We start from the raw sequence: 17,183 nt of genomic DNA on the forward strand, positions 1-17,183 counted from the left end.
ACATTCTGCGAAAGATAAAACTAGAGAGACAGTAAGAAGATGAGTGGTTGCCAAGAATCCGGGGGGATGACAGGAGGGATGAGTAGAACCCGGCACTCAGCACAGCCCAGCCCAGCCCAGGGAAGTTTGCAGCTGAAACTGCTCTGTGTGCTACTGCAGAAGCAGACACACCATATAATGCGTTTGTCCAGACTCACAGGACTTCACACCACCAAGAATGAAACTTAATGTGTGCAAATTAAAAGAGAATCGTTTAGGAGGTTACGGGATCCCAGGAAGGACTGGGGAGAGATTCTGTGTGAAGCGACCTTTGAAAGAGGTCGGAGCGGGGAAGGGTGCTCACCTACGTAACTTTTGGGGCCTGCTAGGGCGAAGGCAGCAGGAAGTCCGCACACAAGCATCGTCACCTCCCTGACCAAGATTTTCCCCGAGAGCACTGCAGGTTAACAATCCCGATGCTGATGCACAGCCACGCTGGAACTGACCAATTCAGCAAACGGGTGCAGGATGGCAGAAGCCAGGGCACTCACTGTTCGAGTGGGAGTTCACAGATCAGAAGGGGGAAGAGGCTAGGATGATCCATGCGGTCATGACTAGAATTAGAGACCTGAGTAAGAACGCACGTTTAGCTCAATACAGACACAGACAGTTACATACAGAAATACTTGTAGGTGTGTATCTCTCACAGACATGTTCATTCATACAAAGGTCAGTACACACACATCTGTTTATTCGTTCTGTCAGATGATAAGGCCTAAAACACCGACACCCAGCAGCAGCAAGCACACCGAATGCCCCATCTTGGTGTCTCGACTCTGCAATAAAAGGAACAAGAAAAAGGAACCATTTCTCTTTGGAGAAATGGCTGATTCCAGGACTGGGGCAGGAAATGTACACGATGAGCCCAGAGTATCTTGTAGGCGCCCAAGAGGAAGGAAATACTCAAAAAAAGAACAAACCCCCAGGGATGGAGGTGTATCAAAGGGACAAGGGGGTCAAGTGAAAGAGCTCCCAAAGGTCTAAATCGAAATAATTTGGACAACAAAATAAAGTAGTATTGGATTATAACCCAAAGCATAAAATAAAAATCAATGAGTCCACACTGATATATATGATTGAACAGATTAACAAATGAGGAAGAAAGACAAATCACCCAGGAACCCCAGAAGTTTATGCAGACACTCGTTCATGCCCTAAAGGGAGGGAGCACAGCCCCTACTGCCTCTGTGCGGGCCGCACCAGGGACCTCCTTCCGAGGGGGGGGGTTGGGGAAGGGGGAAAGTACCTGCCCAGGCGGTCAAGGTCAACGACAACAAGTTAATGAGGGTTTACTGAGGTGCTACCAGTATCAGTAATTTCCGTAACTTCCACTGCTGTAGACAAAGTGTTGTTTGGGCAATAACAACATCTTTACACTTTCAAGAGCTTCCACCAACTATAATAATAAATTACGTCAAACCCAGATTTCAGCATTCACTTCCCACACAGCTTCACCCTTTTAAAAAGTCGAGATTATTTCCCCAGAAACAGTTTCAAGAGAATAGGTAAACGGAAGCATTGGCCAAAAGGAAACAGGTAAGCGCACTAACCTGTCACACCTACAAAACCTGGCCTGACCCCACCTGCTAACAGACCGGAAGCCCGGTGACCTGGGCCAGCACCTGGGAGGCTCCACCCACGCAGTCAGAAGTAAACGAGTTCCTACGTGCTGTGCAACTGCATAAAAACCACCCCCCAGAGCGCAGCCGAGGTTCGAACGCCGCCGCTGTCTTCAGAATCGATGGAGCAGGAGGGCAGCCCCAGCTGGGACGTGCAGGCAGAGAGCAGCTGTCAGTTCACGAAATGTAAGGCGGGAGCTGTCAACTGTCAGAAACCTCCAGGTCAAAAGCTAATCAAACGACTTGGAAATGAGTCTAAATTCATTCACGACTTCAGTTACTGCCTCATTCTAGGTCGCTAATCTCTCTGTGTATTCATTCATTCATTTAAAAAATGTACTTATCACCCTGGCTGGCGTAGCTCAGTGGATTGAGCGTGGGCTGCGAACCAAAGTGTCGCAGGTTTGATTCCCAGCCAGGGCTCATGCCAGGGTTGCAGGCCACGGCCCCCAGCAACCGCACATTCCTGTTTCTCTCTCTCTCTTTCTCCCTCCCTAAAAATAAATAAATAAATCTTTTTAAAAAATGTACTTATCGAGGACATAAGAATGGACCCAATAAGCATATTCTCAATAAATAAATGACCACTGTATTCTTTTAAGCCTAGAACAGACATCAGTTCTACCTGTTGTACCAGCTTGAGATATTTTTTAAAACTGCAATTACCTCCTCAGTGTCCAATACCCATCTGTCTGTTTCGTTCCCCGGACCTCCCATTTAATGACCTGCCCCACGGACTTCACTGGCTTCAAGGAGCGGTTCTTCTCCCGTAGGCATTATTCCCTTCTCTCGGTTCCCTCGGAAGTCAGGGGTCTTCCCCATCTGCAAACACTTGATAGACACGGGCTGCCTCACGATGACTTACTCGGGAAAAACCTAAGCCCCATACCCACCTACTCTGACTCCCACCCCGTCACAGACGAGGAGACCTAAAAGCCAGGAGTCAATGAAGCAATACAATCGTGAAACCACGGAGTTATTAACACACTGACTCAGAGTGATTTAACTTTTTTTTAAGTGTATTTCTGCATTTTTGAAAGAGAAATGACACTACTCCTCATCTTCAAGGGCGGCTGTAAGGAAATGACCACGTGCAAATAAGAGCACCCTGCAGACCGTGAGCGAATTCGGGCCAGGTGCAGCTTCTGGCTTCAGGGGCCTGAATGGCCCACACCAAGGGACTGTGTCTGTGAAATTACCGCAGTAGCTCGCTCACTTAAAATGGTCAAGTTACACAATAGCAGTGGGCTTAAATTTCCTCATAAATAAGTTGGTGATGTGATTAGCAATATTTAATAGTTTATCTCTCTCATGCCTTTAGTTTATTTATACAGTTGGGATTTGTGAAAGGACAATAAGCAAAGTTATTTCTCAGAAGTTACTCAGTTTCAAGGGTTTAGCTGACAACAGGAAAAATACAATAAAGTGCACCACAAGCTATACAAAAGGAAAACCGCCTTCCACCTTGGGCAAGGACGGCACGGCTCTGTGATTAATGAGCTGTGCAGCACAGCACCAGAGGCACTGTGCAGAAACGCCATCCACATTAATAGCGCAGTTCAGGCTTCTGGTCAACCGCTCCCACCATGAGCGTGTATTTGCTCTGAAGAAGTGCGCCTGTCTCCTGACCCATCAGCCTCCACGTACCCAAGTGAAGCTTAAAACAAACACTGCTGAGCCTCAAAGGAACAGGCAAAGGGCAGCACTGGGGGCTTAACCAGGGGTGCAGAGACGGGACTGAGAAGGTCTTCAGGGTCTTTGAGAGCAGGGCTTGTGTTCTTTCCCCTAAGGCATCCGAAAGTACCTCCCCCCAAAGACCACTGCTCACACACGAATCTATGATTAGCTAATCGGTGTCCTAAATAGTGTTTTTATTTTTAGAGAGAGGGGAAGGGAGGGAGAGAGACATCAGTGTGCAACAGATACGTGGATCGGTTACCTCTCACTTGCCCCCAACTGGGGACCTGGCCCGCAACCCAGACGTGGGTCCTGACTGGGAATCCAACGGGCAACCTCTTAGTTCACAGGCTGGTGGCGCTCAATCCACTGAGCCACACCAGCCAGGGCCTGAACTTTTTTTAAACAACAGTTCATGGAGGCCCCTAAAGGTAATCTATTTAAGCACCTGACTGAAAGTCTGCACTGGTTTACAATAACTTATTTCTTGTTTTGCCTTTTGTTAATAGTTTCATGAAACATTGTATTAAACATTGGATTCATTTTTTTAAAAAAACCCCAAAGGTGTGTTAAACCACTATGACATCAAAATCTACATTATCTCTTAAAAAAAAACAACTAAATTTTGAAATTAACTTTTTAAAAAGATGTCTAAACTAAAAAAACAACTAAATTTGAAAGTGTCTCTAATAAGAAATAAAATTTAATTTGCAAACTGCAAATAGCAGCACTCGTGATTAACATACCACATGCTTTTGTACACGTGATTTAAAAATCAAATGCAACCAATTCCTAATTTTCTGGCAGACAATCAGTACACTAAAGAACCAAATTAAGCAAAATCATAAAATAAAGTAAGCTAATTACAGTACATTCACATGAGTAACTGTCATGTAGTAATTAAAAACTATTTTTATCAAGCCTCTTTAATAACACTGTAAAAATATAACCCTGTACAATGGAAGACACAATCCTAATCATATGAAAAATTAGTGGGTGTCGTTCAGTGCGCCTCTGGGCTGGATTTTCTATTGACCAGGTTATTTCATCATGTGGCTGGGGCAGAGGTTAACTTACAGATCTGTGTCCAATGGCACAAATCGCCCAGAAAACCACAGTTTCACGCCCTGTGAGAGAATAACCAGTTGTTCCTACCTAACAGCCCCTCTCAACCCCTGATTAAATTGCTTGTATATTTTTTTTCTCAAATGCCTCTTGTACCAGTTGTAATGCCTTCTGACCAATCCTTAGATTAGTTAATTGAGTCAAATGGAATCGACATATGTTCATGCTCCATTTGCATAAAGGTCATAATTTTAACTTTCTGAAAATTATAGTTGGACAGTGTGGAGGGCATGTGATGTGAAGCTTGAGCGGGCTCGCTAGACGGAGCTGGCTAACTCAGAAGCGCCCTCACCGTCTGTGACGCCCTGCGCGTATTTTCCTGCCCGCCTGTTCCCGACTCTCATGGAAACAGACGCGCAGCTCTGACTTTGCTCTGCACCCTTTTCTTCCTCTCCACAGGTCTGCAGTTTGGTTTTTGTTTCTGTTTCTGGTTCTCGTACAACCCGTGAGTTATCCCCATTAACGGTGGCAGTAGCTGGATTCCATTCATGGTCTCTGCTGACAAAGGACAGAGACCTACTCTCTGTCGGATGAGAAAGGATAAAGAATCTGGTTTCTTTGTTTTTTGCCTGTTTGCATATTTAGGAGTTCAATCGATTAAGGAGAACAGCTCTTTGAGAACGAAATCGATGAATTCTGTGTCTACTATTGAGCTACAGCTAAAGTTACAGAACCGAAGCTAGGAGCTCTCTAGCATGTTTGTTAATCTGTAATTCGGGAAAGTTTTTACTTCTTGTATGTGAAACATTTTCCACCTCCAGAGGGTATTAATAAATCACACAGTTTCATCTCTTAATTAGAGGAGCTCTGTAAAATGGATCTTTAGAGATAAGCATTTACATAAATCAAATACTCTCCAAATTCATAGAAAATAAACGAAATAAACTCCTTACAGATATTACTAATTAGAAACATTTTTGAGATAAATCAAACTGGTTTAATCATTTTGGTTTAAGAAAGAAAAAAAGTTGGCCTTGGCCGGGTGGCTCAGTAAGTTGGAGCATCACCTCGTTCATACACCCCAAGGTTGTGGGTTCGATGCCCAGTTGGGGTGCATACGGGCGGCAACTGATCCATGTTTCTCTTTCACATGGATGTTTCTCTCTTCCTTCCTCTCTCTCTAAAACCAATAAGCATATCCTGGGGTGAGGATTAAAATAAAAAAGAAAGAGCAGTCCCCAACCTTTCTTTGGTACCAGAAACCAGTTCCAAAGAACCAGAAAATGTGGAAGACAATTTTTCCTTGGGCTGGAGTGGGTGGCAGGACAGGAGGCAGAGCTCAGGCGGTAATGCAATGGCGTCCACGGACTTAGATCAGGGGTCCCCAACCATTTTGGCACCTGGGGCCAGCATCGTAGAAGGAGGATGGGGCGGGAGAGGGGCGGGGACAGGAGGCGGCGCTCAGGCAGTCACGAGAGTGGAGCTGTGCTCCCACACCCACGGCTCACCTCCTGCTGTGTGGCCCCGGTCAGAACAGGCCACAGACCAGTACCCATCGGCAAGCCAGGGGTTGGGGACCCCTGATTTAGGTGACTGTGTGACTGCGCCACTCTGTTTCTAGACATGTGTGCTCCTAATTTCTTTAAATGAAGAGGTAGTGACTGAAACTAAATCCCCCACGTACTGTATCCCAATACAATATTCCCCAATCCAAAAAAACAAAAGAAAAAAAGTTATGTCTTTTCTTGGATTTACTGGTATTAAATACAATTCATGAGTGAATCTTAAAAATAATATATGACTTGCTTTCTAATGAATAGTTTAAACTGCCGAAACTACTCATTGGCTTACTAATTTAAAAAGTTAACAATATTCTTACATAATGCTTTTGATTTTGAAAAATGTAAATCTGTGTTCCACTGAACTGAATTATAATTCTGACTTACAAAAATTTTTAACTGTGGTAAAATACACAACGTAAAACTACCAGTTTGAGCCATTTCTGAGGGTAGTCAGTGGCCTCAGGCAGACGGACACTGTCGGGCAGCCATCACCACCATCACCACCAACACCACCATCACCACCGTCACCACCGTCACCACCGTCACCACCGTCACCACCGTCACCACCGTCACCACCGCCCCTCGCAGGGCTTGTCCATCATCCCTAATGGAAGCCCCGCCTCCAGGAAATAGTGCCCCACCCCTCCCTCCTCCCCCTAGCACTCACCACCCTACTTCTTTTTAATTAAGTTTATTGGGGTAACACAGCCTTTTACTTTTAAACTAGCCATGTCTTCACAGTTAAGGTGGATTTTGCGATTTCCCTCCCACCCAGTCTGACAACCTCTGGCCTGTAATTGGGGTTTCAGACCTGTATTGTTCACCAGGATGGCTACTGGCCATGTGTGCTACGTAAGTTAACTAAAGTTTAAGAAAATTGAAAATTCAGTTCCTAACAAGCTCAGGAGCTACGTGACCACTGGCTCCACACACGTTTTAGGTGCCGCGGACACGGAGCAGAGCTCCGGTTCAGGCCGTTTACACTTAATGTGATGATCCGTACGGTGGGATTTAAGTGGCCCATCTTGCTGCTTGCGTTCTATTTGTCTCACTCGTTCTCTGTTCGCCCTTCCTTCTCTTTCTGCCTTTTAAGAGACTGCAAATGTGTCACTGTTGCTATTATCTTCACTACTGGCTTATTACTACGTCTCATTGGGGGTTTTCAGGGCTGCTCTAGGGCAGGGGTTTCAATAGGTAATGACGAGTGAATGAAATTTCACCAGGAAGTTTCAAGCCAATTTCCCCCCTACTTCCCCCAATTTGGCAGAGTCGGGAGCTATTGTGTTTCAGCTCAGAGGGAGGATGCTACCGGCCTCGACGGAGCAGAGGACAGAAATGTCCCCGAGCATCACACGACGCCCAGAAGAGCACCCACGCCCAGAGGTAACGGGCCTGTGTCACCCATGCCCAGGTTCAGAAACCCTGCTCTAGTGTTTACAAAACACATCTCAAATGTACTTTGATAATACTGTATCACTCAGTGTAACCTAAGGATCCTTCCATTTACTCCTTCCTATCTTGTCCCTGTTGCCTCATGCGACTAGCTAGCTGTGACACTGGGCGTAACTAATCCACCTCTCTGGGCCCAGTTTTCCTCTTAAGAAAGTTGAGAATGTCTACCTCACAGGCACTTTGCGAGAATTAAAACAAGGTAAGCAGAGAGCTTAGCACGGTGCCCACGCACTTCCGTTGGTAACTTCTCAATGAGCCGTAACGACTGTAAATCAAGAGACTCTAACGGATCTGAAACGAACGGAGGACGTTTCTGCAGAGAAATCTAAGTGACCTGCAGTCAGTCCCCCACGGCTCAGCGTTTCTCACAAATGCCCCTCCCGTAGCTGTCCACCTCCAGCATGACGACGAGGCTGCGCCCTGCCGGACTGGCTGGCCGTCTGACTCAGGAGGGAATTTCAAGAATCTTTTGGCCTCTGATATATAATCCCTTTTATTTACCTACGTTTAATTGAAGACATGTGCAGGTGGTGCCACACAAAATGCAACTCAGACCTGGAAACGTCAATAAAAGCGTCTGTGCGGGAGGGGCCGGCGGGGAGCTGGTGGGGCGCGCCCGTCGGCAGCCTCGGCGCTGCACACAATCAGGACCCGGATGGAAACCCGCTGCCCGGCTTGACGAGGTGATAAAAGCTCCTTCCCCATAAAGCGTAATGAGCTCCATTAGTCTTCGGCTCCCAGGAATGGAAAAGGGTCAGCCCCACAGAGGGAAGTAACCGACTCTCCACACATGGCCCCGTTCAAGTGACAGCGGATCACGTTACTGATGTGATCACTGTAACTTGACAATTTCGTTAGATCCATGTGGCAGTTAACTGCTCGGGACTCACAACAAGGGGACGTGGTTCATTCGCAGCAGCTTGTGTGGACGCAGTGAAATGTGAAGTCTCCTTCACGTTCAACTCAAGTCCCACGTACTTGATTGTCCCTACCAGAAGTATATTTTTTTATTCAAAATTAGCGAAGGTGTTTGGGTATCTACCATATTTGTTATTTTTCTTCTCCAACTGACACACTAGTCTGGTGGCGACATTAAACATTTAGGGACTCCCGCCACTTGCCTGCCTGGGCTTCGCTTCGGCTCTCGGGCCCTGCGGGGGCAAAGGCGCAGAGTCCAGAGTGCCTGCTGCCGGGGACTGGGGGGCAGCAGCCAGTAACTATGTCATCGGTGGCTCCTGGGAAGCCCCAGGCTAGAAAAATACCCACAGAGAGCCCTCAAGTATTTCCCAAATACTTCAAGAGAAGCAAAGCCAAGTGGTCACCTTTAATTTTGACTTTGTTCCCTCTGCCCATGTCCATTAAGTCCCATAAGAAACAAATCAATTTGGCCAAGGGAAAGTAAATACAGCTCCAAGTCCCTAAGTGGAAAGAGCGGATCGGACAGAAAATGACAGAAACCATCGCAAAGCTTCCATCCTGATGATTTCCCTTCTGATTTCACCCAAGGTTAATGCTTGTGCACATAAGGTCCCAGTACTTAACCAGAGTAGCAAGACGCGATGTAAAAACATGTATGTGCACGGCAAAGCTCTGGAAGTACACGGTGGACACGCTCCGGTGTAGCTTCCTCTACAAGGTGAAGAGCACGAAGACGTGAGGTAGCTGCGATCAGCTGGGAGGACAGAGCATTAACCATACCAGATACAAACATTAGGCCTTTTGTGCTTTCAGCTGCCAAAAGGCGGTAAAAGCCTGCTATACTCAGCCTCAGGCACCCTAGCTTAGTCATTCATTCATTCATTCATTCATTCGACAGCTATTTACTCAGGGCCTCCTATGCACTACACTGAGAGTGGAGCAAGGGAGCAGGAAAACCGGGTCTCCTCCCTGACCTTCCATTTGAGAGAAGCCCGTTAGTGAGGTCTGTTCAACAGCATCTCCAAACGGCCACTTGGCCTGCTGATGTGGACGTCAGCTCCAGCACCCTGATCCGCTCCCTCCGGGGCGAGTCCACTCGGCCTAACCGTCTTCCGTTCACAGCCCGCACTCTGCTACTCCTCTAGGTTCTTGCTGCAGTGAGAACCCAGCCTTGAACACGTTGTCTCCAGCCCAAGCTCCTGCCAGCCCCCTTCTTCCCAAGACTGGACCCGACACCGGTCATTTCCACACCCATCAGAGGATTGCCCCTGACTACCTGGCACTCACACACGGACTCCAGGGGCCATCCTCAAAACCTGCCCCGGTGCCTCTCGCCCCCAGAGCGGCTCCCTCATGGACGAGCGAAGGGCAGAACAACGTAACATTCTGCAGTGGATGTTAACATTTTGTGCGCCTCCTTCCTAATTTCTGTATGCTTAAGTTGTTTTTAAATTTAGATCCGCATGTACAGATTTGCATCCTGTTTTTTATCTTGATACAGCAAGTATTTTACACTGCTATTGCTTATCAGTATGTACTCACGCACATTTATGTACAGTCCTCACTTTATTTTTGTTAAAGATTTTATTTATTTTTAGAGAGAGGGGGAGGGAGGGAGGAGGAGAGGGAGAGACACACGGATGTGTGAGAGACCGCGACCGGCTGCCTCTCGCGCGCCGCGCACTGGGGACCTGGCCCGCGACCCAGTCCTCAATCGAGGGGCTCTAGTGTGCTCTGTCGTGCGGCCGGCTGCACCGTGACTTATTTTACCTTTTCCTACCGCCGGACGCTCACGTTGTTTATAAATGTTTGCCATTATAGATAATGCTGTAGCAAACATATGTATGTAAGTTTCGTCCCCATCTTTGATCATTTCTCTGGCAGCGATTCACAGACTAGAATTACTCGAGTACAAGGTAGAATTTATATAATTCTATCTTTAATGTGCATGACCAGACAGACTCCTATTGTAAAGAATGAAGTTTAAAAACACACCACATCTTCCCATTCACTTAAAAAAAAAAAAAAGCTAGCTTCATAGGTAAAAAAAAAAAAAACTATACATCACTGGTTTTTTAACCTGCATTTCATTGATTGCTTATAAGGACTTTTTTATAAAGATTTTATTTATTTATTTTTAGAGAGGGAAGGGAGGGAGAAAGAGAGAGAGAAACATCAATGTGCGGTTGCTGGGGGCCATGGCCTGCAACCTAGGCATGTGCCCTGACTGGGAATTGAACCTGCGATGCCTGGTTCACAGCCCGCAATCAATCCACTGAGCTATGCCAGCCAGGACTTGCTTATAAGGACTTTTAAGACATTTATTACCATTTGTATTTCATCTCATCAACTAACTGCTAAAATCCAACCAAATATTATGTAGCAGGAAACAAGACATTTTAAAATGAATTCTAAGAGGTCACGATAGTAAGTATAATAACATTTTCATCATACTTCCCCAAACTGCCTTTTAACTGTATATGATGTTATGAACAAAATTATGAATATTTTTACAAAATCAAATCTAATGTTTCCATTCTTTCCTTTGATACTTCCCTTTCTTCTACGCTTAGAAAGTGCTTACTCAACTAACAAGCATATTACACATAATTTATACTGTCTCATGATATGGTTTCTGTTTTTATTGTTTTTACACTGAACTTCACCTAAAACTGCACGCGACACGCCTTGTGCCCGTGCTTGCCGCACGTCGCCTCACTCTATTTTAATAACCTGTCAGTCTGCGTCATCTCCATTTTTAAGCTTCTCAAACGATGAAATGACTTGTTCATGGGACTCCCTCTCGCTCTCACTCCGAAGCCCAGACGCTCCCCACCGTCCAGACGGCAGGACACTGCACCCCGACTCCTCCTGAGGAGGGTCTGACTTCGGCAAGCTGGGAGTGGGGGAAGGGAACACAAGGTGACAAGGACGCCAGAGGCAACACGAAGGACAAGTGAAAGGCAGGGAACAGAGTCGCACTGCGGGGACTGCTGTGAAGCCTAGGAGGAGATACAAACTATCGCTAAGGTGCGAGCAGCATTTTATAAACTGCTCCCCTGTCCACTGCTTCGTCTGGAGGTGGGAAGGATTACACCCATTTCACAGGGAAGAAGGCTGAGGCTCGGAGAAGCTGGGATCTGCCCGTGCGGCCCAGAAGGGATGATGTGATCTTAAGCCCCGGCCGGCTCTGAACACAGTCATCGCTCCACAGACTCCGCCGCCTCCCTCTCCCGCTCCTTCCTCCGAGTCCTCGCACCTCCACGGGTCGCTTGCTCCTTGCCACCCGTAGCTCACGAGGACTCCTGCTTCTCTGAACATCCCCTCACAACTCCATCACTGGGTTCCTAGGTGTGAACTGCAGAACCACTACAGGCACTGAATGGGAAAGCGAGCCAAGCGCCCAGAACAGTGCCCAGGCCACAGGAACGGCTCAGGAAAACTAAGTCCTTTTCTCCTCCCCGATCCACTCGCAGACTTTCAAAAGCTCTTTCGAACCAGATGGATCTTCCTGCGTGTTAGCTTCTGCCCACGGCTTCTCCAGCTCTCTCTAACGCCGGGGCAGGTAACAGAGAATAAGGCCGATGATAAACAGTTGTAAAAGTGGGAGATACAATAGTGCTCTTCAGTCTACTTGTTAAAAAAAAAATGTACTTAAAAAGAAGCAATGACCGATTATGAAAGTGAACAGCTCTGGAACTTATAGAAATTCATATTTAAAAAAATCTGTATTCATCTCCTTACTATTACTGAAGAATGAATGTGCCACAATAAAACAATCACTCCTAAATTATCAAGTAAGTGCCCAACAAAAGGTATGGATAATCACGTTCAGTTAGTGACCCCAGTACTCGTGTGCGTGAACTCTTACCTCCAAGGGGGAGCTGCAAAGGAACCTTGTGAACTGCAGGATCGAGTTTGAACAGAAGCAGTTTCGTCCAGTAAGTGGGCAGCAAGAGAGAACAAAAAAGGAAAAATTATTACACAATGTTTCAATTAGAGCATCTAAAGTAAACCTAAAAATCAATGTAAAATTAATGCTCTCATACACTGTGTATTTCATCCGAAGCCTATGAAAGTTCAATTTAGCCCACAGTAGGTATTCTAGTTATTTGAACTGAATAAGCATTTTTCAGTATCTGTACAAAGACAAATAAAACAAGTAAGTCCTAACACATTTCATTTCTTAAAGGTTCATTTCCTAACGCCAGTACAACACAGCATCCTCTTCAAAGGGAGAAGCCAGCCACTGGCCTGACCGTGAATGTCACGGGCCCCGCTGAGTAAGTGCCAAGAAAGAGGAATCGAAGGAGGGTCCGAGTGAGGGCACGACCCAAAGCCAGAGCGAGCAAAGGGGGCAGTCGCTGCTCTGCAATCTGGGGCCTGGCGACGTTCACCCATTTGGCCTGTCCTGTGTCTCTCGGCCCCACCTTCCCTCTGAAGGTGATGCTCACCTTCCCTCTGTCCTCTCTCGGGCGCGCAAAGGGGCGGACAGCACTTCGTGGGAAACCGAGCGTGCTGCCCCGCAGCCCTGAAGGGCAGATACGTAAACTGTGGAGGTAGGGAGCCACTACAAATGACAAAGCAAACGGCAGGCTAGCTCTGAACCAAGGACTGTCACACACCTTCATACATATTCATGATGGCAATTCACAATGTTTTCTTAGATGTTATTTACAAAATCAACATTTCAAACCCTTTGAGGTTTACTGCAATAATGAAATGCCCAAGTAGTATAAACTCTCGATCTTTTTAAATGCAAATTAACTACCAAAACTGATGGCAGGCCTATTTCAGGAAGTGTCCAGCTTCCCCTCCACAACAAAGCTGGCGAGCACTCACAGGGAATACAAATAATTTTATTTTCTTTTGGAGACACACACAGAAATATTTCGCAATGAGATTACATGATGTCTGGGATTTCCTTCAAAGTCACCGAGGGGTCAGGAGGGCAGTGACGGGGGAAGGGTGCAGACGAAACAAGACTGGCCATCACATTCAACCAGGGAGGACAGACGGTGACTTTGAGAATTCATGACACGATTCTCTCTGCTGCATGAATGTTTGAAGTTTCCATGATAAAGCTTAAAAAATATATCAGACACTTCCTCCCCTAAATACCAAAGTAAAGATATTCCTGAAATATTACCAGTACATGCCAAAGCCATGTAATTAGTATCACATAAGCTCTAGATGACAGGGTATACTAAAATCAGAAAACTGTAAGAATTTTTCCTTAATGATATCAATATGCAATTTGATATTAACTGTTAAGAGAACTTTCTGAAAGTGCAAGGTATTACAAAATTTTAAATTTTCATAATGTAAATTTAAAACAAATAAACAAAGTGAAATTGAAAGTGCAGCCTTTGTGGTCTTGGGATTCTTTTCACAGTCGCCCAACCTAAGACAGCCCCGCCCCTCCCTCCCCAGAGGAGAAGGTGAGAGCTGAAAGACAAGCCAGTTCTACCAGTACAGAAAGATGAGGCGTGGAGAGACTTTCACTTCGAAAGGAGAAAGCTGACACTGAGGGGTTTCTATGTTTCCTCTGGCACGTGCATGTTAACTATATCACAGGCACTGAACTTGAGAGTTTGGGGATGGTTCTAGTTCAGTAGGAACTGATGCCCCAGTCAGGAAGGAAGTCACTTTACATAACACTAAGGGTACATAAATACTCTCCGAGAAAACTGGCGTGTCTCCCTGAAGCTCCGATAATGTACATACATCTCTGTCCGGTGCCTATGTAACGTTCTTGTCACAGCTTTTTCAAAACAGACTTACAAATTCTTATCCCGTTTGAAGCTGCCAAAACATGAAATACGTAAACGTTCTCAGTCCCCGAAATAGTAAAAACAGAAAAATAAATCACAAGACACGCATTCATTCTCCTAGTTGTGGGACATGAAAAAAGTCCAAAAATGCTACTTCTCAGTTAGTGTTCCCAGGAAAACCCACTGCTATTTCCCTTTGGCTAATTGCTTAAGTCCTTTCATAATGAAACTGCACATGTATTCAGTACCAACGGAATACTTTGAAAAACTAACAGTTATAAAAGGGCAAGCAGAATCACAAAATACATTTTGTATACAGTGAAACTGACAGTAGAAATACATGCCTTTTAACAAATACCACCATCATGGTATTTTAACAAATACCACCTGACCAGTATAAAAAAATGAATCAATTTTGCTGTGAATCTAAAAGTTCTCTAAAACACAGTCAGTCACAACAACAACAACAACAACCACAACAACAACAAAGACTGGCTGCAGCCAGGAGCCCACAGTAACACCACTCTTCTAATGTAGCCATTTTTATACGGCCGTTCAAAAGTACTGTGCCATGCACGGGTATACTCGGTTAACAGATTTAACAGATTTAAGAGAAAGATCCTATCCTACTTATTTAGGCAAAATGTTGAGAAAAATATGTTTTATAAAATATCTTACTGACTTTACTGACAGGAATATACACCGTCACTCCGGAAACCACGTCAGGTGAGCACAGCCACACTTCTTACCTTCCTGGGACCCACTCTGAAGATGCCTTCCAGGAAACACACCTGGACTTCCTGCGGCTGAAAATCCAATGGCCGCCTGACATGTGGATTTCAGTCTCAAAGAAGTATGTTGCTTGTCAGTAACAGTATTAATAATGTTAATTTGATTCACTTGATAAATTTTAAAAAATTTTAATTGTGAGTTATTCTGTTTACTCTTGAATGTTTTAAAACAACATAAAGATTACATCTATATTTAGAATCCAGACATAAAAGGTGTCGGTGCCTTTTTTAAATCTTTCCGGTCTCTGTAGAGAGGAAAGCAACCCAGAGAGATCGGGGCTCGTGCTCCGCGGCCCCGCTGCCCCTGCGTCTCCTAAAACACTCACACCCCCATCCCAGTGCCATCACCCTGCTGGTCCCCCATCCCGGTCCCGTCCCCCCCGCCGGTCCCCCATCCCGGTCCCCTCACCCCGCTGGTCCCCCATCCCAGTCCCATTCCCCCGCTGGTCCCCCATCCCAGTGCCATCCCGTCCCCCTGCTGGCCCCTGGCACCTGTTTCCTAACCCGTCCTCACCGCTTCCGGAGAGGCCTTCCAACAAGCTTAACAACATTTTCTACCCAGTTTTCCAAGCACACACAGTTTATGATTACTAAATTCTTCCCTTTTTCCCTAAGACTTGGTATTAACCACGCCATTTACTTGGGGTGGGGTAAAGGATAAAAAGTAGAGGAGAACACACAGCTAGCTTTGTCAAAGTATTCCATTAAAACTATAATCAGCCATTTATCTTTATAATACAAAATATTGAAACACATAATTATGTTCCTGAAATGCCTTTTCTATTTAATAAGAAACCACTTTAAATTCTTTCACTTTAAAGAAAAAGAAACACTGAACAGCAACTTTTAAAAAATAAGCCACGTTCTTCTCCCTAAACCGAGGAACACGAGTGAGGCGCACCCACTGGTCGAAGTGGAACCTCAGGACTGTAACCGCTCGCTCAGGTCGCCGGGAATGTCCCTGCGTTCACAGGACACTGCGGGTCCCATTCCCTCGGCCTTTCGCCCCAGCATGTGGTACTTGCTATCTTACAGAGCGGGGTCAAAGCTGACTATTTTATGCTATAATTCAATAAAATCTTTGTTTAAAATTTTGTAACTAATCAATCTAAATCATACCTTGAGCCTCGACTGTTGTGGCTCAGTGGATTGGGCATGGGCTGCAAACCAAATGGCCGCCGGTTCGATTCCCAGTCAGGACACATGCCTGGGTTGTGGGCCAGGTCCCCAGCAGGGGGCACATAAGAGGCAACCACACACTGATATTTCTCTCCTCTTTCTTCCTCCCTTCCCCTCTCTCTCAAAATAAACAAATAAAATCTTTTAAAAAATAAATAAATCATACCTTGAAGAGTCTAAATTTTGTTTAGTTACACAGTGCTTTAGATTCCTATCCCCCTTCCCGAGAATTTCCAGTCCACATATATCCTATTTTAAATTAACTGTTTTTGAGGCAATGTGAAAACTAAGTCTTATGTTAAGGATGTGTCTCCCATAAACCTACAATTCTTAGAGGTTAATGTGATTACACAAGAAATGAAGTTCCATTATTTCCTATTTCACTGCAAAAAAAGGAAGAGAAAACTAAGATCCTGTTTATTCTAATTTTAGTGGGAAGTAAACAGAGTGGATTCAGGTAATTCCTTCCATTCATTTGCACAGCTCTTCTCTATTCCAGTTGTTGGCGACGTGGTCGACAGCTAGCCCTCCCTGCCTCTTCCCGTTAGAAGTAGATGTTAGGCTTAGACCAGACATTAAGCTTCAGTAAATTTTAAAAGTGAAGACAAAAATCTTACTTACATTTTAACATTTAAAACCTTGTCTTCTGGACCATGAAATCTTTTTTGCCAATGGACAGAGCAGTGATCTAAGAGTCACGCAGTCTGTAATCTCACTAGCTATAGTTACCCAAGTAACAAATTATTTGGGCTTTAGTTTTTCATCTGTGAAATGATGGCCACCGAACCACTTCCACCGGCTGGTGCCCTGTGGCATGCCAACTTCCCAGGACACCCTCGGAAAAACGATTCCATGGCCAAGCAAGCCCAGATAAGTTTGGGAAAGGCCGCATACCAGTGGTGTCTCCCCTCCCCTTCCTCCTCCTGGGAATACAGGGTGCAGTGATAAAGGAAAGGCTTCAAGAATTCCCGCAGTCAGAAACAAAAAACCCCAGAAGGTGAGTCAGTCCTAGAAATCTAAAGCACAGCATCACGATCATAGACGACTCTGCAGTCTATACTTGCAAACGGCTGAGAGTAGGTCTTAAATATTCTCACCATGAAAGAG

At 45.5% G+C, this 17,183-nt stretch overlaps 1 protein-coding gene across 5 annotated transcripts in view; it reads right to left on the minus strand.

The window, feature by feature from the left end:
- ATE1 (arginyltransferase 1) overlaps nt 1-17,183 on the minus strand; it is a 108,277-nt gene that overhangs the window by 55,994 nt on the left and 35,100 nt on the right. For 4 of the 5 annotated variants that reach the window (XM_045854110.1, XM_045854106.1, XM_045854105.1 and 1 more), the window contains exon 8: nt 12,204-12,236. The exons of the other annotated variant lie outside the window; for it this stretch is intronic. In XM_045854110.1, the coding sequence (XP_045710066.1) occupies nt 12,204-12,236 (33 nt within the window). The remainder of the gene's footprint in view (nt 1-12,203; nt 12,237-17,183) is intronic. 5 annotated transcript variants of the gene reach the window in all.

Source organism: Phyllostomus hastatus, unplaced genomic scaffold (genome assembly GCF_019186645.2).
Source record: "Phyllostomus hastatus isolate PE091 unplaced genomic scaffold, TTU_PhHast_1.1 phas_scaffold_1066, whole genome shotgun sequence".
Taxonomy (NCBI): Eukaryota; Metazoa; Chordata; class Mammalia; order Chiroptera; family Phyllostomidae; genus Phyllostomus; species Phyllostomus hastatus.